The sequence below is a fragment of the Rhinatrema bivittatum genome, chromosome 11, assembly GCF_901001135.1.
Source record: "Rhinatrema bivittatum chromosome 11, aRhiBiv1.1, whole genome shotgun sequence".
NCBI classification, from domain to species: Eukaryota; Metazoa; Chordata; class Amphibia; order Gymnophiona; family Rhinatrematidae; genus Rhinatrema; species Rhinatrema bivittatum.
Genome location: NC_042625.1, coordinates 98,790,797 through 98,816,841, shown reverse-complemented (window position 1 = coordinate 98,816,841; position 26,045 = coordinate 98,790,797). Strand labels below are relative to the sequence as shown.

Genomic DNA, 26,045 nt, shown 5'->3' with positions numbered 1-26,045 from the left:
GGGCATTCTGCATCTTTTCTATTTAACCAGGACGAGAGAGAGAGGGAGAGGGAGTGACGAGAATAGGCGAGGAAGGGGGGAGAGAGGGAGGAGGGAAGACGGAGGAACTCGAACATCTCAGCAATAAGAAGCAGCGCAGCCTCAGCCCAGCCCAGCCCGCCTGGCAGCTTCCTTTCTGCTTTGGGCTGGCAGCAGAAGTGGGTCAGGGAGGGAGTAACCATGGAGATGCTCTAGCAGAGCCTGCAAGCAGGGAGGGGAGTGGGGGGCCGGGGGTCCTGGATCATGTCTGAGAGCCCTGCTGCTGCTGCTGCTGCCTTCTATGTGTGACAGGACAGGAGAGCATCGGACGCTGCTGCATTACAGGTATTTTTAACGATTCAGACGTCTTACGGTGCTGCTGCTCGGTCACATTGTGCAGTGCAGACAGGGTAGCCTGCTTTCCAGAGAAGCTGTGCAGCCAGATTTCTGTTCCCTTTTGCTGGATAAGACGATGGCTGCTGGGTGGGGTAATGACGATCTGCAGGAGCTTTGGGTCTCTCTGGATGAGCAGCCATACCATGCAATGGGACTGGCAGACCCGCTGCACTTACACTCCCTCCCCAGGCACAATTGGCATTGCTCATACCCACCTCCCATTCTTCTCTTCATTCGCATGCTGTTCATTTTTCTCAGCTCTCATCTTTCCCTCTTATGCTCCGTCTAGGAGGGCAGAGAATACAAAGGGGGAGGGAGTAAGGGTGTGGCAGTTGCTTCTTCCTGTCACAGTTAATGCCAACCGGTTGGTATTACTGCCTGCTGGTACTGCCTGTGGCTCTCTGCTTTGTGTTCATCCTGTGGGGAGAGAGTTAAATAGCAAGCGTGTCCCTCACTAGCTGTCTGATACAAGTCTCTAATCTAGACAGAGAACCTATTTGCTAGCTGCTGGCTGTGAAGGTTTCTGCAAGACTTAGTATTCTAAGGCAAGCTTTAGCTGCATATTCTCAGAATTTCAGCTGGTGAGGTGCTACCACTGCTACCACCTACTACAGTACAGGGAATGGCTCACATCCCCACAGATTGGGCAGATAAAGCTGACAATGGCTTTTTAGGATTAAGAATGGAGTACTCTGTATGAATCCTGCCATGGGTAGAGCATGGCAGGATTCATGTGGTTAAGGATGTCACAGGTGTGAAGTATTTACTAGATTTCCAGGGATCACCAGTGCACACTGAAGGAGCTTCAATCACTTCCTGACAACAGTGCACTCTGTCAGACACTAGCACAGACTGAGAGAGTATAACAACTTTTTATCCACACAGACAGAGATCATATATGGTATAATATCCATGTATTATGTTATATTTGCATGCAGGAATGCTGTGCTCTATGCGTAAGTACTGTAATGTTATCAGATACCCCATTCCTTACATTATACAGACAGTGAAAATGTATACAGCTAATACCCAAGGATTTCACATTGGGAAAATGTATTCTCCCAACAAAGGAGCTAAGGAAGATAATTCTATATTACGACCTTGATTGCTGACTGTAATGAATTGGTTTGAGCTCTCTAGACATGTGCTAATACTGCCTGTTAGTGTATGGGTGTGTACTCTCTAAACATGTGCTAATACTGCCTCTTAGTGTATGGGTGTGTACTCTCTAAACATGTGCTAATACTGCCTCTGTAGTGTATGGGTGTGTACTCTCTAAACATGTGCTAACACTGCCTCTGTAGTGTATGGGTGTGTGCTCTCTAGACATGTTCTAACACTGCCTCTTAGTGTATGGGTGTGTGCTCTCTAGACATGTGCTAACACTGCCTCATAATGTATGGGTGTGTGCTCTCTAGACATGTGCTAACACTGCCTCTTAGTGTATGGGTGTGTGCTCTCTAGACATGTGCTAATACTGCCTCTGTAGTGTATGGGTGTGTGCTTTCTAGACATGTGCTAATACTGCCTCTGTAGTGTATGGGTGTGTGCTCTCTAGACATGTGCTAATACTGCCTCTGTAGTGTATGGGTGTGTGCTCTCTAGACATGTGCTAATACTGCCTCTGTAGTGTATGGGTGTGTGCTCTCTAGACATGTGCTAATACTGCCTCTGTAGTGTATGGGTGTGTGCTTTCTAGACATGTGCTAATACTGCCTCTGTAGTGTATGGGTGTGTGCTCTCTAGACATGTGCTAATACTGCCTCTGTAGTGTATGGGTGTGTGCTCTCTAGACATGTGCTAATACTGCCTCTGTAGTGTATGGGTGTGTGCTCTCTAGACATGTGCTAATACTGCCTCTGTAGTGTATGGGTGTGTGCTCTCTAGACATGTGCTAATACTGCCTCTGTAGTGTATGGGTGTGTGCTTTCTAGACATGTGCTAATACTGCCTCTGTAGTGTATGGGTGTGTGCTCTCTAGACATGTGCTAATACTGCCTCTGTAGTGTATGGGTGTGTGCTCTCTAGACATGTGCTAATACTGCCTCTGTAGTGTATGGGTGTGTGCTCTCTAGACATGTGCTAATACTGCCTCTGTAGTGTATGGGTGTGTGCTCTCTAGACATGTGCTAATACTGCCTCTGTAGTGTATGGGTGTGTGCTCTCTAGACATGTGCTAATACTGCCTCTGTAGTGTATGGGTATGTGCTTTCTAGACATGTGCTAATACTGCCTCTGTAGTGTATGGGTGTGTGCTCTCTAGACATGTGCTAATACTGCCTCTTAGTGTATGGTTGTGTGCTCTCTAGACATGTGCTAATACTGCCTCTGTAGTGTATGGGTGTGTGCTCTCTAGACATGTGCTAATACTGCCTCTGTAGTGTATGGGTGTGTGCTCTCTAGACATGTGCTAATACTGCCTCTTAGTGTATGGGTGTGTGCTTTCTAGACATGTGCTAACACTGCCTCTGTAGTGTATGGGTGTGTGCTCTCTAGACATGTGCTAATACTGCCTCTTAGTGTATGGGTGTGTGCTTTCTAGACATGTTCTAACACTGTCTCTGTAGTGTATGGGTGTGTACTCTCTAAACATGTGCTAACACTGCCTCTGTAGTGTACGGGTGTGTGCTCTTTAGACATGTTCTAACACTGCCTCTTAGTGTATGGGTGTATGCTGTCTAGACATAATGCTAACACTGCCTCTGTAGTGTATGGGTGTGTGCTTTCTAGACATGTGCTAATACTGCCTCTTAGTGTATGGGTGTGTGCTCTTTAGACATGTTCTAACACTGCCTCTTAGTGTATGGGTGTATGCTGTCTAGACATGTGCTAATACTGCCTCTGTAGTGTACAGGTGTGTGCTCTTTAGACATGTGCTAACACTGCCTCTTAGTATATGGGTGTATGCTGTCTAGACATAATGCTAACACTGCCTCTGTAGTGTATGGGTGTGTGCTCTTTAGACATGTTCTAACACTGCCTCTTAGTGTATGGGTGTGTGCTCTTTAGACATGTTCTAACACTGCCTCTTAGTGTATGGGTGTGTGCTCTTTAGACATGTTCTAACACTGCCTCTTAGTGTATGGGTGTGTGCTCTTTAGACATGTTCTAACACTGCCTCTTAGTGTATGGGTGTATTCTGTCTAGATGTGCTAACACTGCCTCTTAGTGTATGGGTGTATGCTGTCTAGACATAATGCTAACACTGCCTCTGTAGTGTATGGGTGTGTGCTCTTTAGACATGTTCTAACACTGCCTCTTAGTGTATGGGTGTATGCTCTCTAGACATGTGTTAATACTGCCTCTTAGTGTATGGGTGTGTGCTCTCTAGACATGTTCTAACACTGCCTCTGTAGTGTACAGGTATGCACTCTCTAAACATGTGCTAACACTGCCTAAGAACATAAGAAGTTGCCATACTGGATCAGACCAAGGCTCCATCAAGCCTAGCATACTGTTTCCCACAGTGGCCAATCCAGGCTACAAATACCTGGCAAATACCCAAAAACTAAGTATTTCCCATGCTAATGATGCTAGTAATAGCAGTGGCTATTTTCTAAGTCAACCTGATTAATAACAGGTAATGGACTTCTCCTCCAAGAATTTATCCAATCCTTTTTTAAACACAGCTATACTAACTGCACTAACCACATCCTCTGGCAACAAATTCAAAAGTTTAATTGTGCATTGAGTGAAAAATAATTTTCTCTGATTAGTTTTAAATGTGCTACATGCTAACTTCATGGAGTGCCCCCTAGTCCTACTATTATCCGAAAGTGTAAATAACCGATTCACATTTACCCATTCTAGACCTCAGATGATTTTAAAGACTTCTATCATATCTCCCCTCAGCCATCTCTTCTCCAAGCTGAACAGCCCTAACCTCTTTAGTCTTTCCTCATAGGGGAGCGGTTCCATCCCCTTTATCATTTTGGTTGCCCTTCTCTGTACCTTCTCCATCACAACTATATCTTTTTTGAGATGCGGCGACCAGAATTGTACACAGTATTCAAGGTGTGGTCTCACCATGGAGCGATACAGAGGCATTATGACATTTTCTATTCTATTAATCATTCCCTTCCTAATAATTCCTAACATTCTATTTGCTTTTTTGACTGCTGCAGCACACTGAGCTGACGATTTCAATGCGTTATCCACTATGATGCCTAGATCTCTTTCCTGAGTGGTAGCTCCTAATACCTCTTAGTGTATGGGTGTATGCTCTCCAGACGTGCTAATACTGACTCTGTAGTGTATGGGTGTGTGCTCTGTAGACATGTGCTAATACTGCCTCTTAGTGTATGGGTGTGTGCTCTCTAGACATGTGCTAACACTGCCTCTGTAGTGTATGGGTGTGTTCTCTCTAGACATGTGCTAATACTGCCTCTTAGTGTATGGGTGTGTGCTCTCTAGACATGTGCTAACACTGCCTCTGTAGTGTATGGGTGTGTTCTCTCTAGACATGTGCTAATACTGCCTCTTAGTGTATGGGTGTGTGCTCTCTAGACATGTGCTAACACTGCCTCTGTAGTGTATGGGTGTGTGCTCTCTAGACATGTGCTAATACTGCCTCTGTAGTGTATGGGTGTGTGCTCTCTAGACATGTGCTAATACTGCCTCTGTAGTGTATGGGTGTGTGCTCTCTAGACATGTGTTAATACTGCCTCTGTAGTGTATGGGTGTGTGCTCTCTAGACATGTGCTAACACTGCCTCTGTAGTGTATGGGTGTGTGCTCTCTAGACATGTGCTAACACTGTCTCTGTAGTGTATGGGTGTGTGCTCTCTAGACATGTGCTAATACTGCCTCTGTAGTGTATGGGTGTGTGCTCTCTAGACATGTGCTAACACTGTCTCTGTAGTGTATGGGTGTGTGCTCTCTAGACATGTGCTAACACTGCCTCATAATGTATGGGTGTATGCTCTCTAGACATGTGTTAATACTGCCTCTGTAGTGTATGGGTGTGTGCTCTCTAGACATGTGCTAACACTGTCTCTGTAGTGTATGGGTGTGTGCTCTCTAGATATGTGCTAATACTGCCTCTGTAGTGTATGGGTGTGTGCTCTCTAGACATGTGCTAACATTGCCTCTGTAGTGTATGGGTGTGTGCTCTCTAGACATGTGCTAATACTGCCTCTGTAGTGTATGGATGTATGCTCTCTAGACATGTGCTAACATTGCCTCTGTAGTGTATGGGTGTGTGCTCTCTAGACATGTGCTAACACTGTCTCTGTAGTGTATGGGTGTGTGCTCTCTAGACATGTGCTAACACTGCCTCATAATGTATGGGTGTATGCTCTCTAGACATGTGTTAATACTGCCTCTGTAGTGTATGGGTGTGTGCTCTCTAGACATGTGCTAATACTGCCTCTGTAGTGTATGGGTGTGTGCTCTCTAGACATGTGCTAACATTGCCTCTGTAGTGTATGGATGTATGCTCTCTAGACATGTGCTAACATTGCCTCTGTAGTGTATGGATGTGTGCTCTCTAGACATGTGCTAACACTGTCTCTGTAGTGTATGGGTGTGTGCTCTCTAGACATGTGCTAACACTGCCTCATAATGTATGGGTGTATGCTCTCTAGACATGTGTTAATACTGCCTCTGTAGTGTATGGGTGTGTGCTCTCTAGACATGTGCTAATACTGCCTCTGTAGTGTATGGGTGTGTGCTCTCTAGACATGTGCTAACACTGCCTCTAGTGTATAGGCATGTGCTCTCTAAACTTGTGTTAACACTGCTTCTTTAATGTATGGCTGTGTACTCTCTAGATGTGTGCTAATACTGCCTCTGTAGTGCATAGTTGTGTGCTCTCTACAGAGCATGCCATCAGTATGGGTGTAGGTGTGTGTATTCATGAGGGTGTTACAAACCACTCTACAGAGCATGTCTTCAGAACATTAAATCATTTAAAAAAGAACTCAAAACATGGCTATTCAGTCAAACATTCAAAGATGGTATTGGTTAATACCACAGAACATAGCCAATACATACCCTTTTCGGGCATGTAATATCACTACGAAGTCTTTATCACTGATTCACAGAAACCTTATTGATCACCACCCAGACTTAATTCAATCCCCATATATGATGTGAGCACAGATATTTACCTCGTTATATATGTAGATGTTGATTGTAATAAGTTGTTGTACGGATCCAGTTTCAGTTACTGTTAAATGCTTTGGATGTAACAAGTTGTTGTATATGTAAACTGGAGTGAAGGCAGCTTGCTTTACCTCAGTATATAAAAAACTTTTAAATACATTTTTTAAATAAATGTGTGGACATGTATCCATGTGAGTGTGCTATGCACCCCTCTACAAAGCAGGTCTTCAGTATATGTGGAGGTGTGTGTATTCATATGAGTGTTTACACACCCCTCTATAGAGCTTGTCTTTAATATGTATGTGTGTATGTGAGTGTTGCACACCTCTCTACAGAGCATGCCTTCAGTATGTATGTAGGTGTGTGTGTGTGAATGTATGTGAGTGTGTGATCACATCTCTATAGATCATGTCTTCAAAGTGTGTGTGTGTGTCTGTGTTATGCAGGTGTGTTACAAACCCCGCTACAGATCATATCTTCAGTGTGTGTGTGTGTATGCATGTTGTTACACACCCTCTACAGATCATGTCTTCAGTCTGTGTGTATGCATGAGAGTATGTTACACACCCCTCTACAGAGCATGTCTTTAGTGTGTGTGCTTGTGTGTATCCATGTGACTGCTAGACACCCCTCTACAGAGCATGTCTTCAGTGAGTATGCATGTGTGTATGCATGTGACTGTTACACACCCCTCTACAGAGCATGTCTTCAATGTGTGTGCATGTGTGTATGCATGTGACTGTTACACACCCCTCTACAGAGCATGTCTTCAGTGTGTGTGCATGGGTGTATGCATGGGTGTGTTACATGCCTCTCTATAGAGCATGTCATCAGTGTTTGTATGTGTGTGTGTATGCATGAATGTTACACACCTCTCTACAGAGCATCTCTTCAGTGTGTGTATGCATGTGACTGTTACACACCCCTCTACAGAGCATTTCTTCAGTGTGTGTGCGTGTGTGTATGCATGTGACTGTTACAATACACACCCCTCTACAGAGCATGTCTTCAGTGAGTGTGCATGTGTGTATGCATGTGACTGTTACACACCCCTCTACAGAGCATGTCTTCAGTGAGTGTGCCTGTGTGTATGCATGTGACTGTTAGACACCCCTCTACAGAGCATGTCTTCAGTGAGTGTGTGTATGCATGTGACTGTTACACACCCCTCTACAGAGCATGTTTTCAGTGAGTGTGCATGTGTGCATGCATGTGACTGTTACACACCCCTCTACAGAGCATGTCTTCAGTGTGTGTGCATGTGTGTATGCATGTCACTGTTACACACCCCTCTACAGAGCATGTCTTCAGTGTGTGTGCGTGTGTGTATGCATGTGACTGTTACACACCCCTCTTCAGAGTATGTCTTCAGTGTGTGTGCGTGTGTGTATGCATGTGACTGCTACACACCCCTCTACAGAGCATGTCTTCAGTGTGTGTGCGTGTGTGCATGCATGTGACTGTTACACACCCCTCTACAAAGCATGTCTTCAGTGTGTGTGTGTGTGTGTGTGTGTGTATGCATGTAACTGTTACACACCCCTCTTCAGAGTATGTCTTCAGTGTGTGTGCGTGTGTGTATGCATGTGACTGTTAGACACCCCTCTACAGAGCATGTCTTCAGTGTGTGTGCGTGTGTGTATGCATGTGACTGTTACACACCCCTCTTCAGAGTATGTCTTCAGTGTGTGTGCGTGTGTGTATGCATGTGACTGTTAGACACCCCTCTACAGAGCATGTCTACAGTGTGTGTGCATGCATGTGACTGTTACACACCCCTCTACAGAGCATGTCTTCAGTGTGTGTGCGTGTGTGCATGCATGTGACTGTTACACACCCCTCTACAAAGCATGTCTTCAGTGTGTGTGTGTGTGTGTGTGTGTGTGTATGCATGTGACTGTTACACACCCCTCTTCAGAGTATGTCTTCAGTGTGTGTGCGTGTGTGTATGCATGTGACTGTTAGACACCCCTCTACAGAGCATGTCTTCAGTGTGTGTGCGTGTGTGTATGCATGTGACTGTTACACACCCCTCTTCAGAGTATGTCTTCAGTGTGTGTGCGTGTGTGTATGCATGTGACTGTTAGACACCCCTCTACAGAGCATGTCTTCAGTGTGTGTGCATGCATGTGACTGTTACACACCCCTCTACAGAGCATGTCTTCAGTGTGTGTGCGTGTGTGTATGCATGTGACTGTTACACACCCCTCTACAGAGTATGTCTTCAGTGTGTGTGCATGTGTTTATGCATGTGACTGTTACACACCCCTCTACAGAGCATGTCTTCAGTGTGTGTGTGCATGCATGTGACTGTTACACACCCCTCTACAGAGCATGTCTTCAGTGTGTGTGCGTATGTGTATGCATGTGACTGTTACACACCCCTCTACAGAGTATGTCTTCAGTGTGTGTGCGTGTGTGCATGCATGTGACTGTTACACACCCCTCTACAGAGCATGTCTTCAGTGTGTGTGCATGTGTTTATGCATGTGACTGTTACACACCCCTCTACAGAGCATGTCTTCAGTGAGTGTGCGTGTGTGTATGCATGTGACTGTTACACACCCCTCTTCAGAGTATGTCTTCAGTGTGTGTGCGTGTGTGTATGCATGTGACTGTTACACACCCCTCTACAGAGCATGTCTTCAGTGTGTGTGCGTGTGTGTATGCATGTGACTGTTACACACCCCTCTTCAGAGTATGTCTTCAGTGAGTGTGCGTGTGTGTATGCATGTGACTGTTACACACCCCTCTACAGAGCATGTCTTCAGTGAGTGTGCGTGTGTGTATGCATGTGACTGTTACACACCCCTCTACAAAGCATGTCTTCAGTGTGTGTGTGTGTGTGTGTGTGTGTGTATGCATGTGACTGTTACACACCCCTCTTCAGAGTATGTCTTCAGTGTGTGTGCGTGTGTGTATGCATGTGACTGTTAGACACCCCTCTACAGAGCATGTCTTCAGTGTGTGTGCGTGTGTGTATGCATGTGACTGTTACACACCCCTCTTCAGAGTATGTCTTCAGTGTGTGTGCGTGTGTGTATGCATGTGACTGTTAGACACCCCTCTACAGAGCATGTCTTCAGTGTGTGTGCATGCATGTGACTGTTACACACCCCTCTACAGAGCATGTCTTCAGTGTGTGTGCATGTGTTTATGCATGTGACTGTTACACACCCCTCTACAGAGCATGTCTTCAGTGTGTGTGTGCATGCATGTGACTGTTACACACCCCTCTACAGAGCATGTCTTCAGTGTGTGTGCGTATGTGTATGCATGTGACTGTTACACACCCCTCTACAGAGTATGTCTTCAGTGTGTGTGCGTGTGTGCATGCATGTGACTGTTAGACACCCCTCTACAGAGCATGTCTTCAGTGTGTGTGCGTGTGTGTATGCATGTGACTGTTACACACCCCTCTTCAGAGTATGTCTTCAGTGTGTGTGCGTGTGTGTATGCATGTGACTGTTAGACACCCCTCTACAGAGCATGTCTTCAGTGTGTGTGCATGCATGTGACTGTTACACACCCCTCTACAGAGCATGTCTTCAGTGTGTGTGCGTGTGTGTATGCATGTGACTGTTACACACCCCTCTACAGAGTATGTCTTCAGTGTGTGTGCGTGTGTGCATGCATGTGACTGTTACACACCCCTCTACAGAGCATGTCTTCAGTGAGTGTGCGTGTGTGTATGCATGTGACTGTTACACACCCCTCTTCAGAGTATGTCTTCAGTGTGTGTGCGTGTGTGTATGCATGTGACTGTTACACACCCCTCTACAGAGCATGTCTTCAGTGTGTGTGCGTGTGTGTATGCATGTGACTGTTACACACCCCTCTTCAGAGTATGTCTTCAGTGAGTGTGCGTGTGGTATGCATGTGACTGTTACACACCCCTCTACAGAGCATGTCTTCAGTGAGTGTGCGTGTGTGTATGCATGTGACTGTTATACACCCCTCTACAGAGCATGTCTTCAGTGTGTGTGCGTGTGTGTATGCATGTGACTGTTACACACCCCTCTACAGAGTATGTCTTCAGTGTGTGTGTGCATGCATGTGACTGTTACACACCCCTCTACAGAGCATGTCTTCAGTGTGTGTGCGTATGTGTATGCATGTGACTGTTTCATACCCCTCTACAGAGCATGTCTTTAGTGTGTGTGCGTGTGTGTATGCATGTGACTGTTACACACTCTTTTTCAGAGTATGTCTTCAGTGAGTGTGCATGTGTGTATGCATGTGACTGTTATACACTCTTCTTCAGAGTATGTCTTCAGTGTGTGTGCGTGTGTGTATGCATGTGACTGTTACACACCCCTCTACAGAGCATGTCTTCAGTGAGTGTGAGTGTGCGTGTGTGTATTCATGTGACTGTTACACCCCCCCTTCAGAGTATGTCTTCAGTGTGTGTGCGTGTGTGTATTCATGTGACTGTTAGACACGCCTCTACAGAGCATGTCTTCAGTGTGTGTGCGTGTGTGTATGCATGTGACTGTTACACACCCCTCTACAGAGCATGTCTTCAGTGTGTGTGCGTGTGAGCATGCATGTGACTGTTACACACCCCTCTACAGAGCATGTCTTCAGTGAGTGTGCGTGTGTGCATGCATGTGACTGTTACACACCCTTCTACAGAGCATGTCTTCAGTGAGTATGCGTGTGTGCATGCATGTGATTGTTACACACCCCTCTACAGAGCATGTCTTCAGTGTGTGTGCGTGTGTGCATGCATGTGACTGTTACACACCCCTCTTCAAAGCATGTCTTCAGTGAGTGTGCGTGTGTGTATGCATGTGACTGTTACACACCCCTCTTCAGAGCATGTCTTCAGTGTGTGTGCGTGTGTGTATGCATGTGACTGTTACACACCCCTCTACAGAGCATGACTTCAGTGTGTGTGCGTGTGTGTATGCATGTGACTGTTACACACCCCTCTACAGAGCATGTCTTCAGTGTGTGTGCGTGTGTGCATGCATGTGACTGTTACACACCCCTCTACAGATCATGTCTTCAGTGTGTGTGCGTGTGTGTATGCATGTGACTGTTTCACACCCCTCTTCAGAACATGTCTTCAGTGAGTGTGCATGTGTGTATGCATGTGACTGTTACACACCCCTCTTCAGAGCATGTCTTCAATGAGTGTGCATGTGTGTGTTACACACCCCTCTACAGAGCATGTCTTCAGTGTGTGTGTGTGTGTGTATGCATGTGACTGTTACACACCCCTCTTCAGAGCATGTCTTCAGTGAGTGTGCGTGTGTGTGTGTTACACACCCCTCTACAGAGCATGTCTTCAGTGTGTGTGTGTGTGTGTATGCATGTGACTGTTAGACACCCCTCTACAGAGCATGTCTTCAGTGTGTGTGCGTGTGTGTATGCATGTGACTGTTACACACCCCTCTTCAGAGCATGTCTTTAGTGTGTGTTTGTGTGTGTATGCACATGACTGTTACACACCCCTCTTCAGAGCATGTCTTCAGTGTGTGTGCGTGTGTGCATGCATGTGACTGTTACACACCCCTCTACAAAGCATGTCTTCAGTGTGTGTGTTAGCTGCAGTCTTCATTTTTAGCCTCATCAGCTGATCTGAAATTTTAAAAAAATTTACTTTTTTTGACTATTAATTCTGTTTTTTCCTGGAAAATAGTTGAAAGCATTATTTGAAATGTTTGTGACTTGAATTTGAAATATAAAGCTTATCTTAGCTCTAGATTTGTAGGATATATTCTATTAAATATGAGGAGCCTCTCTAGGGAGCTGAAACCCCCAAACCACTAATCAGCTGTAGAGAGCTGACCCACACTGAATTCCACCTTTGACGAGACAGCAGGAAGTAAATATTTAAAGTATAGACTGATGTTTAAGAAATATTTAATAACAGTATGACTAATTACACTACTAAAGTCTCCTTACTGATTTATCTATGCCTATGATTGCAAGCGATCTATTACTGGGCTAAATCTGGCTTTTCTTGTTCAGCTGACAGATAGAAGAACCTGATGGGGCTGTCAGGTAGGCAGACAGACAGACAGACAGAGAAAGTGCCATTCTGCTTAGCTACATAATTGTCTCCTACGCAGCATGGTGATATTGTGGCTGATGATTAAATGATACTAATTTTATGCAAGGAAAAGAAAACATCGTTTGTCTGCCGTGTGCTTAGAATTAGGACTTTCATTTCCTCCAATTAAATACAATTATCTCTCTATGTAAATGTGCAGGGCTTACATGTGTGCTATACACAATTGTATAGGGGCCACAGACAAACTGGGAAGTATACTTCATAGGAAGGGAAATTTAGATGCCAAGAGTCAATTATCAGACATTTTGCTTTGGGACATTTTGCAAAGATATGTGCATACTCTCTGTTTTTACCCGGGTACTATAAAGTCCATGAGGTATGCGGATGTAATGAATGCACATCCTTAAAAGTATTGAAAATACAGTTTCTGTGTTTTATTTCCTGATCCTGCCTTCCTAAATGCAGCCGATAAGGTACCGTGGCAGGTTCACACACGTCTAAAGGAGTAGTGCCTAAATGAAGAGGCCTGGATGAGAGAATCAATGCAATGAAGTGGCTGAAACAGAAAGAAACGCAAGCATTCACTGGAGAGAAAAACCCAATTAGCCAACTAGCTTGCTCTATGTCTATCTACTCTGTATGTTAAATGAAAGCAATCATTACTGGAAACATTTTGGACTGATCAAACTATATTTTTATTTCGTTAATAACTGTGAGGGGAAGTGCAATTGAAATGAAAAGGACTTTTATTTATTTATTTTGATTTAAGACTTGTTTCAGTCATATTCAATGTACTCAAAGTGATTTATAGCAAGAACATATAACATAATTGCAATAAAATCATCAATATGAATCACAAGCACTGACAAACAGACACAATGGTGTGGAATTGATTCTGGGCTGAATTCTCTCTGCTTCCATGCTGTAATAATTTGGAAATTCTTACACACTCCTCTTCTGCTCCTTTCCTGCAGCTGCGATTTGCACAAGGCTGGTGATTTGTCTCATCATGTTGAACGGGGACTCCAGCTCCTCAGCCAGGAACGTGGTGCGTAGCTCCAGCATCAGCGGGGAGATGTACAACATGGAGAAAAGTGCTGGGGCCCCTCCTGATGCTGCCAACATCAGCACCAAGAAGAGACGTTCTAGTTTAGGGGCCAAAATGGTAGCCATCGTGGGATTGTCCCAGTGGAGCAAAAGCACACTACAGCTTAACCAGCCTGGTAAGAGCAGCAGCTGGCTCTTTTCTAAACTTACTTGCAGATTGCTTCTTGAAAGTGTGAAAAACACAACCAGGCAGGAGGTAGAATTTACTCTTCTAGATAAGAGCTCCTAGTCCTTGCCAGTAAGCTGATGAGCTGCTTTTTCATGACTCTGAAAGGAAGATTTAGACATGTTCCTATAGAGAAGGGAGATCAGTGCTTGGCATCCCATTGCAAACCCAGATAGGGCATGGGAATTCCCCTATACACCCTGTGGATAAGCAATGAATGCCCTCAACATTAATTTCTAAGACCCTGGGCTCCAACACTGACTACTTTTGTCCTCTGTGGGTCTCTGTAGTCTGTTATCCTTGGGGAAGGTAGACCGCCATGTTTAATCAGCCTATTAATTCCTTGGCATTAATTTGCAGGCTGTGCTTTGTTCTTAGTTCTAGAGAACAGCCAGCAGCAGAAGATGAACCCTGTCATTTGGAAAGGTGCCAAATGGTGTTAGCATTTGCAGACATTTGAGAGTCAAACAGGCTATAGCAGGTCCATATGGCAAACCACCTTTCATTGTTGCCTCATTTTCCAGGCTATAGGAATCTGTAGGATGCTGAAGTCTCGTTTTATATATTATTTGAGATGACAGTATTTTGCTAGAGTCATCAGCAGTTTCAGTACCTAAGATATCTGAGTCTTGTGCACTCAGCAGCATACATATTGGGTACAGTTCCTGCGCTTGCCCAGGACAGTTTAGAAAATCCTTAGACGGGAGGAGGCGGTCTGAATATATCCTAGGAGGGGTAGGGTGAGGAGCAGAGGAATACATTGATAACACTCCTGGAGATGTGGTTTAGAAAAGTGCAAGGCACACTGGATTTTTCCTCATAAAATTTCCCCTGTGACCATCTCATTCTGCCTGCTGCTTTTTGAAAGTGCAGCTGGCTTGTGTTTGAAGGCTGAGTAGGGGAGCTGCTGACCTGAAAGCAGATGCAGGACTGATACAGGTTTCTGGGTTCTGTATCCTTATCCACCCACTCTTCTTGGTCCACGTAGGCAGAGTTGAAATAAGGCAGCTTGGCTCGTGATCAGAATCTCACCTGGCTAAAGTTGAAAGCTCTTAAGAGGAAGAAGTATCAAAAGAAAGAAGGTGACATGCATTAGGAAAAGGAAAATTTTAGGGGTAGAAAAATGCTATTTTTTAGTCATATAAGAATTCTCCTCTTAAATGAGAGCTGTCATCCTTTTACGGTCTGGGGAAACTGATGAGCATGGGGGTAAACTGCATGGCTGGGCAGATAGTACCTTAAGCTTGCTGGGTCGACTGAGTGGATCATTTGGTCCTTTTCTGCCATCATTTCTATGTTTCTATTAAACCCATTATAAAATACAATTGATTGATATTCTTATCAAATAATTCTTAAGAGGCCAGAGGCAATGCCCAGTAGAAGTCTGTTATGGGGCTGCATGCCCAGCACTCCCACCAAGTGTCCTGTTATGCAAATAGTTCTGGAGATCAAATGCAAAAAAGAAAATCCATCACATCTGCATCATAATGAAATGAGACAGATGTGCTAGCAGGAACTCTGTCCTTTATTACATGTATCAAGCATTACGTTTCCTCTCATGTTTCTGGGTTTCTCTGGACCGAACAGCTGGAAAGATGATGAACAGAGAGCGGTGAGAGAAGAACAGAGATGTGAAAGGTAAATGTAAGAAACAGAAAGACAACTGGGGGAATAAAGGAGAAAGATTTGGGTGCAGTAGGGCTAGATCTGCCTCCTGCATCATCTCTTCAATCAGCTGGACCCGTGGCAGCCGAGAGGAGAGGAGATTGAAAAGATGGAGCAGCAGGCAGATCTGACCGCTGTCTGATATTGGGGATGAAAGCTCACAGAATAGGCAGCTATGAAGTGGCTTGGGGAAGGAGGAAGAAGAGAAAGTGAATATGCGATCTGTCAGGACAACTTTGTACAGTCCCTGAGAGCTGCCCCTCATTCCCCTACCCACTAGGGAAAATGCAGTGAGCTGGTGATGAAAGAATAATCTGGAGGCTGCCATCTGAAACAGAAAGCTCCCAGGGTGCTATTGAACTGGAAATGTAGCTCCTTCTCTAGAGCTATCTCACCTCTAGGTCTCTGCTGTCCGTCAGGAGCACTATTTCGGATCCATGTTCTTGTTGCTAAGGTGTAACGAGAACACAGTCGTCCCTGCTGGCAGTCGCTGAACACCCGCTCCATTCTGTGCTGCCTGCTGAGGTGATACATGCAGGGGGTAATTGCTCGTTAGGCCAGGGGTTGAAGGGGGAAAAGAGTAAGATGGCTTGTTGAGCACCTTCTGTCCTGATACCTGCATTTTTATTTATTTAATTTATATTCTGCCTTTCAGGCACTTCAAAGCAGATTATATTTCAGGTGCAGTAAGTATTTCCCTATCCCCAGAGGGATCACAATCTTAGGGCCTCACGTACTCAGCATTTTCCCCACAGATACAAAAATGGGAGAAAGGCCTCAGTAAATCAGGCTCTAAGTTTGTCCCTGAGGCAATGGAGGGTGACGTGACTGGCCCAAGGTCACAAGCAGCAGCGGGATTCGAACCCTGGCTGCTAGTCTAATATCTAGGCTTCTACACTAGATGAACTGGTAAATAGTTGGGCTAATCTCACCTGGTGGCAACCAAGTAAGACCACCGTGGGCAGTCATGTTGTGACTTGCCCGGTAACGGTCCATGACTTTTGGAATTTTTTGGATACAGTCTGAATTGAGACCTGAGTTTGGTCCCTTGTTGGCTTCTTGGACGTTAGGGCATACTGCCGGAGTAATCATCCCCAGAAATAGAAGTGCGCTGGACACAGATGAGGCATCTTGAACAGGGGTGGCTATAAGTTATCTTCTGCCACCTACCCCTCGGGTTGAGCCCTCAGGTGCTGGGGACCAGCAGGACTTAAACAGCAGGAAAACTCACCCCACAGGAGCGGGGCTGGATCACTTCAGAAACAGGATACAGGAAGGTGCCCAGTGAAACAAAAGCAAGACCAGGACCAGACAAGAACACAAGACTAGGAGCAGCAAACATGAGCATGTACTGTAAAGAAAAGCACAGGAGGAAATAGGACTCAGGAGGGCCACAAATTAAAGTCATAAGGCCAGAGTCATGAGCAAAACTAGGACAAGAAACAAGAGCATGAGTCAGTGCAGACTGAGAAGCTAGAATATATAATAGAAACAAGAGAGGAACAGCATGGCGGCCAGCAGGAGGTGCAGGCCATAGAGCTGGGAGGTCTAGGCAGATAGACCACCAGACCCACCGAGGCAGCAGGCAAGAACTGCCTAACAGGGCCTCATATTGGCTGAGATTAAGAACCTTACAATAGTGGGGGGGGGTAATGTCGTGTCATCTGACCCCCACTGGGGTCACCATAAAAATAATAGCACTCCTGGAGCTGGGAGGTGAACACAGAGCAGGTCAGCTGGCTGGGTCCTTTGTCACTGGAGAATCCCTGCCAAAGTCCTAAGGAGATGGCATTGAGATGCAGAGGAAGCCTCCTGCTGCTGTGAGAAGTTAGGTACCAACATTATGTAGCACAGCGTAAGGAACAGGAATCTGAGCCTTTCTTCCTGTGAACGCCAAGGGCAGGGTCTGAGGTGCATTATTCTGCCTCTTGGGAGCAGCTGCATTTTTGACACGGGAGTCCTTATGGCTGCTGGATTCAGATCAGGTTTAAAACCTGCAGCCAGCCACACTTCCAGCCATGCTGAAGGTAGAAATCCAACTGGGACTCCTTCAGCAAGCCCACCACATTTTAATCAAGAGACTCCTTCTGTAATGTCCTGATCTTCACTGCATTTTCCTGCTAGCGTCACCGACCTGCTGTCTGCACAGGGTCCCCCATGTTGCCCAGAGCAGTCTCCTGAGGCTGGATTACTGCTTCTGGAGCATGGTCCTGCCTCCATGCGGATTAACTCTCAGCCCGTGCATCATTGTTGCGGCTCCTCTGCTCTTTTCCCTTTCTCAGCGCTTCTCCCCGCACAGCATTGCTCAGGTTTCACTGCTGCTCTCCGTGGGAGCCCTGGGGGGACCTCACATTGCAGCAAAGCCATACAGGACGCAGGGCTTTCAAACGGGAAATGCATCGAAACCTGCTCAGTTCCCAATCCCTTTAAACCCGAGTCTAATCTGTTTTCACTTGGAAAGGGCGGACATCGGGGGGTTTTCCGTCTATGGCGAGTTTGTGGCTGGCAGCAGAACATGATTTTTCTCTGGGGCAATGACTTCAGGTGTTTTTTAATTTGAAACAGAAAGTCCCAAGGTTTCAGAGTTTCAGTGGAAGTGCCATTCCTGCATGGGTTAGGCCCACATTCCTGCTGCCTTAGAGCAATCGCAGAGCCGGCTCACCTCTCAAGAGAGAAGCCTAATTGAAAAGTCAGGCTGGCTTCCCTGAAGAGTTTCCCTCAGCAACAGTCAGATCCATCTTATCCAGGACACCCCCAACGATCACCAAACACTCACCTCCTTAGGGAGAGTAGACCCCCTCCTGTCCATGTCACACCTCCAACAAAAGTGACCTCTAGATGCGGTCACATTCACGTGAATGGATTCAGCAGAGCGAATGGAGGCCATCACTGGGACCCATATCAAAGACATCAGCGGGTAAAGATGTGGGAGGGAGGGGGATTGGTATGGGAGTGCACACGGGAATTTATATGGGCATCTTCCCAAAGGGGATGTCCTTAGCTGCTGCTGCCATTTACCATGTTACTAGTAAAAGATGAAACCGATAATAAAACTGGTAAGCAGGCTGACAGGAAGTCTGAGCAACTGGGGCCTAAGCAGCCCAGTTTCTTACTTCCAGTATTAGAGTCTCATATTCAGATCCTTACCTGACAAGGATTATGGATCTTAAGTTGTCTTTTTTTTTCTGGGCTCATTTGTTCAGCTTTCTGGGATAATTACAGTCCTTCGAAACATGTCAGATGCTAAGGAGCTCCCACTCTGCATTAACGTTTCTTCCCTTGAAGTTCAATGTGAGGAGCAGCACCTTTAGCTTCTTTTCTGGGTGCTGCATGAAAGCTTTAACCCTTTATATCCTGCTACAGCTGTGCATGCAGAACTGGAAAATGCCTCCTGGCATCTTCAGTGCTGACATTCACCCCATGGCCAGCATTATATCAGCCACCGACTGCTTTCACACCTTACCCGTAAGGTTGAATACGTCCCATTTTTGCAAGCAGCTTTACTGGTCATAGCTGAAAAATTAGGCAGCCACGAGCTTTACCTGTGTAGATAAGAAATCCAGTGGTACTTAATTTCATAGTAAAAGCTAAAATGACTCAGATTGCTGTGCTCAGTTTTAAAAGAGCATTGGAGAATGCCAGTAATAAAAATGCTTAGCTTTTGGAATAATCTACATTTTCAGGTCCTCTGGCCCTTGCACAGTCTCAGCGCTGTCACACAGCTGAGGAATACTGCACTTGCACATAGACCCAGTCCCTTTCTGTTCCATTTTAAAAATCCCATGGGGATTCTAGACTGCTGTTTATTTTATATAGGATTTGGGGGGTTTTGTAGCTGTCGACATAAGTTTCTGCTACTCAGTTTTCTTTGATCATTCCTGGTAAAGCAAAACTCTCAAAAGCTGTTCCAATAGCTAACTTATTGATCATTATTTCTACCATTCTAATCACATAATATAGAAACATACAAAGTGACAAGAAAAAAGGACCAATTACTCAACCTATGCTGCCCATTTCTACCTTCCTAATTGATCTGTGGTCATCTTTCTCCCTCCCTCTGCCACTGAGGTCCCTTTGTGTCTGTCCCTTGCAGGCCTGAATTCTGTCACTGTTTCATCTCCTCTGAGCCAGGTATCCACCATCCTCTCAGTAAAAAAGGATTTTCTCATGTTATCTGTGAATTTCCATCCCATCTTCTCTCCTTAGCTTCCTCAGTCTCTCTGTTTATTGCTTACAATGCAGCAGTCTCTGCACCATTTTGGTGATCCTCCTTGGATTGCATCTGTCTTCTCAGTGTCCTTTTGTAGTCTCTCAGTGTGACTTCTCCATGGTGACCCCTGATCCCTCTGGTCACCAGAACCCTTGTTGCACCACTTCCCAAATCCTGTCAGCAGCAGCACAGACACACAGCTGATTCAATCAGAGAGGGGAAGCATTATCTTGTAGCCCACATTAGCTTGTTACTGTGGATAACTCCACATAATAAAATTGTCCTGGGTAGGCTGGGAATGTGCTGGACACCAGGGACATCAATAAGGCAAAAGCAAAAATAAGTCTTGCTCCATGGAGACTGCCCAGGTTTGATGACTTTATTCTTTTAGAAGAGGCTGAATTTCTAACCTGATCACCTGTAAACCCGGAGCTCTGAGTATACCTGAGGCCTCAGAACCATCCCTCTACTGCCTCCGCAGGCTAATGGCTACGTCCGAACCAGTATCTGGGGATCCAGATGTGGTTCACTGAAACAAGATCTTTAACTGCAGAGCTGCTCGAAATACCCAAATCTTCCTCTGCCTGATACAGAAAAAGGATAGGAAGCAAGAATGAATGCACTATGTCACTAGTAGGATATGATTTCCTGGAGGAACAAAATGCAGACGTGAGTACTGATTATAGAAACATAGAAACATAGAAATGACGGCAGAAGAAGACCAAACGGCCCATCCAGTCTGCCCAGCAAGCTTCACATTTTTTTCTCATACTTATCTGTTTCTCTTAGCTCTTTGGTTCTATTTCTCTTCCACCCCCACCATTAATGTAGAGAGCAGTGATGGAGCTGCAACCAAGTGAAATATCAAGCTTGATTAGTTAGGGGTAGTAGGGGTAGTAACCGCCGCAATAAGCAAGCTACACCCATGTTTATTTGTTTTACCCAGACTGTGTTATTCAGCCCTTATTGGTTGTTTTTCTTCTCCCCTGCCGTTGAAGCAGGGAGCTATGCTGGATATGCGTGTAGTATCAGTTTTTCTTCTCCCCTGCCGTTGAAGCAGAGAGCTATGCTGGATATGCGTGAAGTATCAGTTTTTCTTCTCCCCTGCCGTTGAATCAGAGAACTATGCTGTATATGCATTGAAAGTGAAGTATCAGGCTTATTTGGTTTGGGGTAGTAACCGCCGTAACAAGCCAGCTACTCCCCGCTTTGTGAGTGCGAATCCTTTTTTCTAAAGGATTCTAAAGGATTCTGAAGGATTAAGCAGGTGATCATCCTGCCACATGCTGATTGTTTTACCAGATGATTACAAACACCAACAAACCAGTAAGAAGGGAGATCAGCAGCCATTCTGAACCTTATGGATGATGAGAGATGGTTGCATTATGCAAGCAAGCAATGAGATTCCTTCACTGATAAGTCATGCACAGTATCATAAGTCTCGTAGTTATCAGATATCTTTTAAACTATCTTTCCTCAGCCACAGAGACATTCACGGAGCGGGATGCCAGTGGCCAGTGGTAGGTGTCCACCTTCACGGAGCGGAAGGATGGAGGGCTGTCATCTCCCAATTAAATAAATAAGAAAAAAAAAACAGGGATGGGATCCATCAGTTCTAGAGGACGCATATAAAGAGCAGGTAGTAAAACACTGCACGGAGCGGCAGTAGCCACAGAGGCATTCACGGAGCGGGATGCCAGTGGCCAGTGGTAGGTGTCCACCTTCACAGAGTAGAAGGATGAAGGGCATCCATCTCCCAATTAAAAAAAAGAAAAAAACAGGGATGGGTTCATGGGCTATAGGTATTACCAATTATTAGGCTTTTCAATATTTGATGATAGTTAATGTGACTTTCAAGGCATGCTTCACTTTCGGTGCATGTCCGGCATGACTCCCTGCTTCAAGGACAGGGGAAAAGAAAAACTGATACTTCACACATTTCCAGCATTGCCCTCTGCTTCATGGCAGAGAGCTATGCTGCCGCTTACCCAACTAATCAAACTTAATATTTCACGTGGAAGCAGCTCCATCACTGCTCTCTACATTAATAGTGGGGGTGAAAGGGAATTAGAACATAAGGTTACTAAGAGCCAAGAGAAACAGTTAAGTATGAGAAAAATAAGTGTAAGGCTTGCTGGGCAGATTGGATGGACCGGTTGGTCTTCTTCTGCTGTCATTTCTATGTTTCTATGTTTCTATGTATCTGACAGATTCTCAAATTTAGTTGCTTATACATTTTGACAGCTGCAAGTAATGTCTACTTTATCCCAGCTGAGTAGTGGCTGCAGACTCGTAAACTGTGTTTACAAATAATTTCATGGTCCTGCTTGGATGAAAGGCAAATGATGATTATTATTCTAAGATAGATTTAACAGGGAGAAAATATATTTCTACCTGATTCCTGGAATAAAGGCATCCACTAGCCTTTGATGGCTGGTGTAATATTCAGTGTATCTAATTTCTAGAACAGGCATTAGTGGCATCAGGGAGCCTGTGAAGAGATGGAAGGAGAGAGAAAAGCTTGTGTACCGAGAACAGGAATGGTTTCAGATGATTTGTCCTTCTAAAGCTAGCCTAACATTGAGGAAACAATGCATGCAGGAAGGGAGTTTTCTCCCATGACTGAATCCCTGGCTGCTGCTCTAACCCAGCAGGGGGAAGCATGTAAGCTATGCTTTCCCCTGCCCCTTGCTCTATTACAGTCAATACTCCTCCAAGCTACATGGTCAACCCTATTCTTGAGTTCACTTGTTCATTTCTCCCTTTTAGTGGGCAATGTTTTGTACAATCCTTTCCAGAATGCAGATTATATGCAGATGGGGCCCTTGGCCAAGCCTTCCTCAAGAAGCCACATCGGATTCGCATCAAAGCAAGCAAAGGGGAAAAGAGAGCTGGTTGTGCTTGTGAAAAAGGCAGTTGTCATGGTAAAGTTTGACTGAAACAGACAAGGCTAGGAAGCAATGTAGCAGGTGATCACAAATATCTGGATAAGGAATGGGGACAAACGTAGAGGGGGGAGAAACAGGCAGGGGAGTTACAAATAATACGTGAGGATCTTGAAAATGTAATAATGGATTCTGGATTGGAAGAGCAAATCCTCCAGGAACTTCTCCCACAAGTAATAGCAGTAACCAATTTGCTAATTAGGCCATGCATTAGTTGAGTTACTGATTTCCCAGTTAGGCCATCCATTAGATGAGTAACTGGTTTCCCAGTTAGGCCATTCATTAGATGAGTAACTGGTTTCCCAGTTAGGCCATGCATTAGATGAGTTACTGGTTTCCCAGTTAGGCCATGCATTAGATGAGTAACTGGTTTCCCAGTTAGGTCATCCATTAGATGAGTTACTGGTTTCCCAGTTAGGCCATGCATTAGATGAGTATCTGGTTTCCCAGTTAGGCCATGCATTTCCTGAGTAACTGGTTTCCCAGTTAGGCCATGCATTAGATGACTTACTGGTTTCCCAGTTAGGCCATGCATTAGATGAGTATCTGGTTTCCCAGTTAGGCCATGCATTAGATGAGGTACTGGTTTCCAGTTAGTCCATCCATTAGATGAGTAACTGGTTTCCCAGTTAGGCCATGCATTAGATGAGTTACTGGTTTCCCAGTTAGGCCATCCATTAGCTGAGTAACTGGTTTCCCAGTTAGGCCATCCATTGAGTAACTGGTTTCCCAGTTAGGCCATCCATTAGATGAGGTACTGGTTTCCCAGTTAGGCCATCCATTCATTAGATGAGTAACTGATTTCCCAGTTAGGCCATCCATTAGATGAGTATCTGGTTTCCCAGTTAGGCCATGCATTAGATGAGTAACTGGTTTCCCAGTTAGGCCATGCATTACCTGAGTAACTGGTTTCCCAGTTAGGCCATGCATTAGATGAGTTACTGGTTTCCCAGTTAGGCCATCCATTAGATGAGTAACTGGTTTCCCAGTTAGGCCATGCATTACCTGAGTAACTGGTTTCCCAGTTAGGCCATGCATTAGATGAGTAACTGGTTTCCCAGTTAGGCCATGCATTAGATGAGTTACTGGTTTTCCAGTTAGGCCATGCATTAGATGAGTATCTGGTTTCCCAGTTAGGCCATGCATTAGATGAGTTACTGGTTTCCAAGTTAGGCCATCCATTAGATGAGTATCTGGTTTCCCAGTTAGGCCATGCATTAGATGAGTATCTGGTTTCCCAGTTAGGCCGTGCATTAGCTGAGTAACTGGTTTCCCAGTTAGGCCATGCATTAGCTGAGTAACTGGTTTCCCAGTTAGGCCATGCATTAGATGAGTAACTGGTTTCCCAGTTAGGCCATGCATTAGATGAGTAACTGGTTTCCCAGTTAGGCCGTGCATTAGCTGAGTAACTGGTTTCCCAGTTAGGCCATTCATTAGCTGAGTAACTGGTTTCCCAGTTAGGTCATCCATTAGATGAGTTACTGGTTTCCCAGTTAGGCCATGCATTAGATGAGTATCTGGTTTCCCAGTTAGGCCATCCATTAGATGAGTAACTGGTTTCCCAGTTAGGCCATGCATTAGATGAGTTACTGGTTTCCCAGTTAGGCCATGCATTAGATGAGTAACTGGTTTCCCAGTTAGGCCATGCATTAGCTGAGTTACTGGTTTCCCAGGTAGGCCATGCATTAGATGAGTATCTGGTTTCCCAGTTAGGCCATGCATTAGATGAGTTACTGGTTTCCCAGTTAGGCCATCCATTAGATGAGTAACTGGTTTCCCAGTTAGGCCATGCATTAGATGAGTTACTGGTTTCCCAGTTAGGCCATGCATTAGATGAGTTACTGGTTTCCCAGTTAGGCCATGCATTAGCTGAGTTACTGGTTTCCCAGGTAGGCCATGCATTAGATGAATATCTGGTTTCCCAGTTAGGCCGTGCATTAGATGAGTTACTGGTTTCCCAGATAGGCCGTGCATTAGCTGAGTTACTGGTTTCCCAGGTAGGCCATTCATTAGATGAGTTACTGGTTTCCCAGTTAGGCCATGCATTAGCTGAGTTACTGGTTTCCCAGGTAGGCCGTGCATTAGCTGAGCTGCCAGTACAGTGGGTTGAAAAGTCCTGATGCAGCAGTTTTAGTGGCTGGATCCTCCCCTGGGACAGATTCTGTGGCTGGATTCAGGGAGAATTCTTACTAACAGCACTTTACAAGAGATCATTTCTCGTCCCAGGCCCAATCCTCCCACATCTGCTTCTTTCACTCCCACTTTCAGGCTCTCTCTTGAACATGTCGTATGTCTTTCTATCTTTCCTCTCTCTTTCCTTCTGTAATAATGCTTAAAAGAGGCTAGGGAAAATATTTTTTTTAAATCTTTCCTTAAAATGTTGCCACATAAAGGTCACTTGGAGAAAAATATTGTTCCCTTGCACTGGACTGTTAATGAGCAGACATGTTTTTCTTCCTGGATAATTGTGTGTGTGTGTGTGTGTGGAGAGAGGTTGCTGCATGACTGTGTGGGATAATTGTGTGTGTTGGGGGGGGCCTGCTGCATGACTATGTGGGATAATTGTGTGTGTGTGTATGTGTATATGTGTGTGTGTGTGTGTAGACTGTGTGGGGTAATAGTGTGTGTGTGTATGTACAGAATCTGCTGTATGACTGTGTGGGATAATTGTGTGTATGTGTATGTGTATATGTGTGTGTGTGTAGAGAATCTGCTGCATGACTGTGTGGGGTAATAGTGTGTGTGTGTGTGTGTGTGTGTATGTGTGTGTGTCTCTGTGTGTGTGTGTGTAGAGAGAGGCTGCTGCATGACTGTGTGGGATAATTGTGTGTGTGTGTATGTACAGAATCTGCTGCATGACTGTGTGGGGTAATAGTGTGTGTGTGTGTGTGTGTGTGTGTAGATAATCTGCTGTATGACTATGTGGGATAATTGTATGTGTGTGTGTGTGTGTAGAGAAACTGCTGCATGACTGTGTGCGATAATTGTGTGTGTGTGTGTCTGTGTGTGTGTGTCTGTGTGTGTGTGTAGATAATCTGCTGTATGACTATGTGGGATAATTGTGTGTGTGTGTGTGTGTGTGTAAAGAGAGAGGCTGCTGCATGACTGTGTGGGATAATTGTGTGTGTGTGTGTGTGTGTGTGTGTAGAGAGGCTGCTGCATGACTGTGTGGGATAATTGTGTTTGTGTTGGGGGGGGGCCTGCTGCATGACTATGTGGGATAATTGTGTGTGTGTGTGTGTGTGGAGAGAAGCTGCTGCATGACTGTGTGGGGTAATAGTGTTTGTGTTTGTGTGTGTGTGTGTGTGTGGAGAGAAGCTGCTGCATGACTGTGTGGGATAATTGTGTGTGTGTGTGTGTGTGTGTGGAGAGAAGCTGCTGCATGATTGTGTGGGATAATTGTGTGTGTGTG

The 26,045-nt window shown here is 45.2% G+C and overlaps 1 protein-coding gene across 1 annotated transcript in view; it reads left to right on the top strand.

Moving 5' to 3' along the window:
• Positions 1-313: 313 nt before the first annotated feature.
• RIMS3 (regulating synaptic membrane exocytosis 3) overlaps positions 314-26,045 on the top strand; it is a 43,631-nt gene continuing 17,899 nt past the window's right edge. The window contains exons 1-2 of the mRNA XM_029571616.1: positions 314-363; positions 13,515-13,763. Of these exons, the coding sequence (XP_029427476.1) occupies positions 13,550-13,763 (214 nt within the window). The 5' untranslated portion in view covers positions 314-363; positions 13,515-13,549. The remainder of the gene's footprint in view (positions 364-13,514; positions 13,764-26,045) is intronic.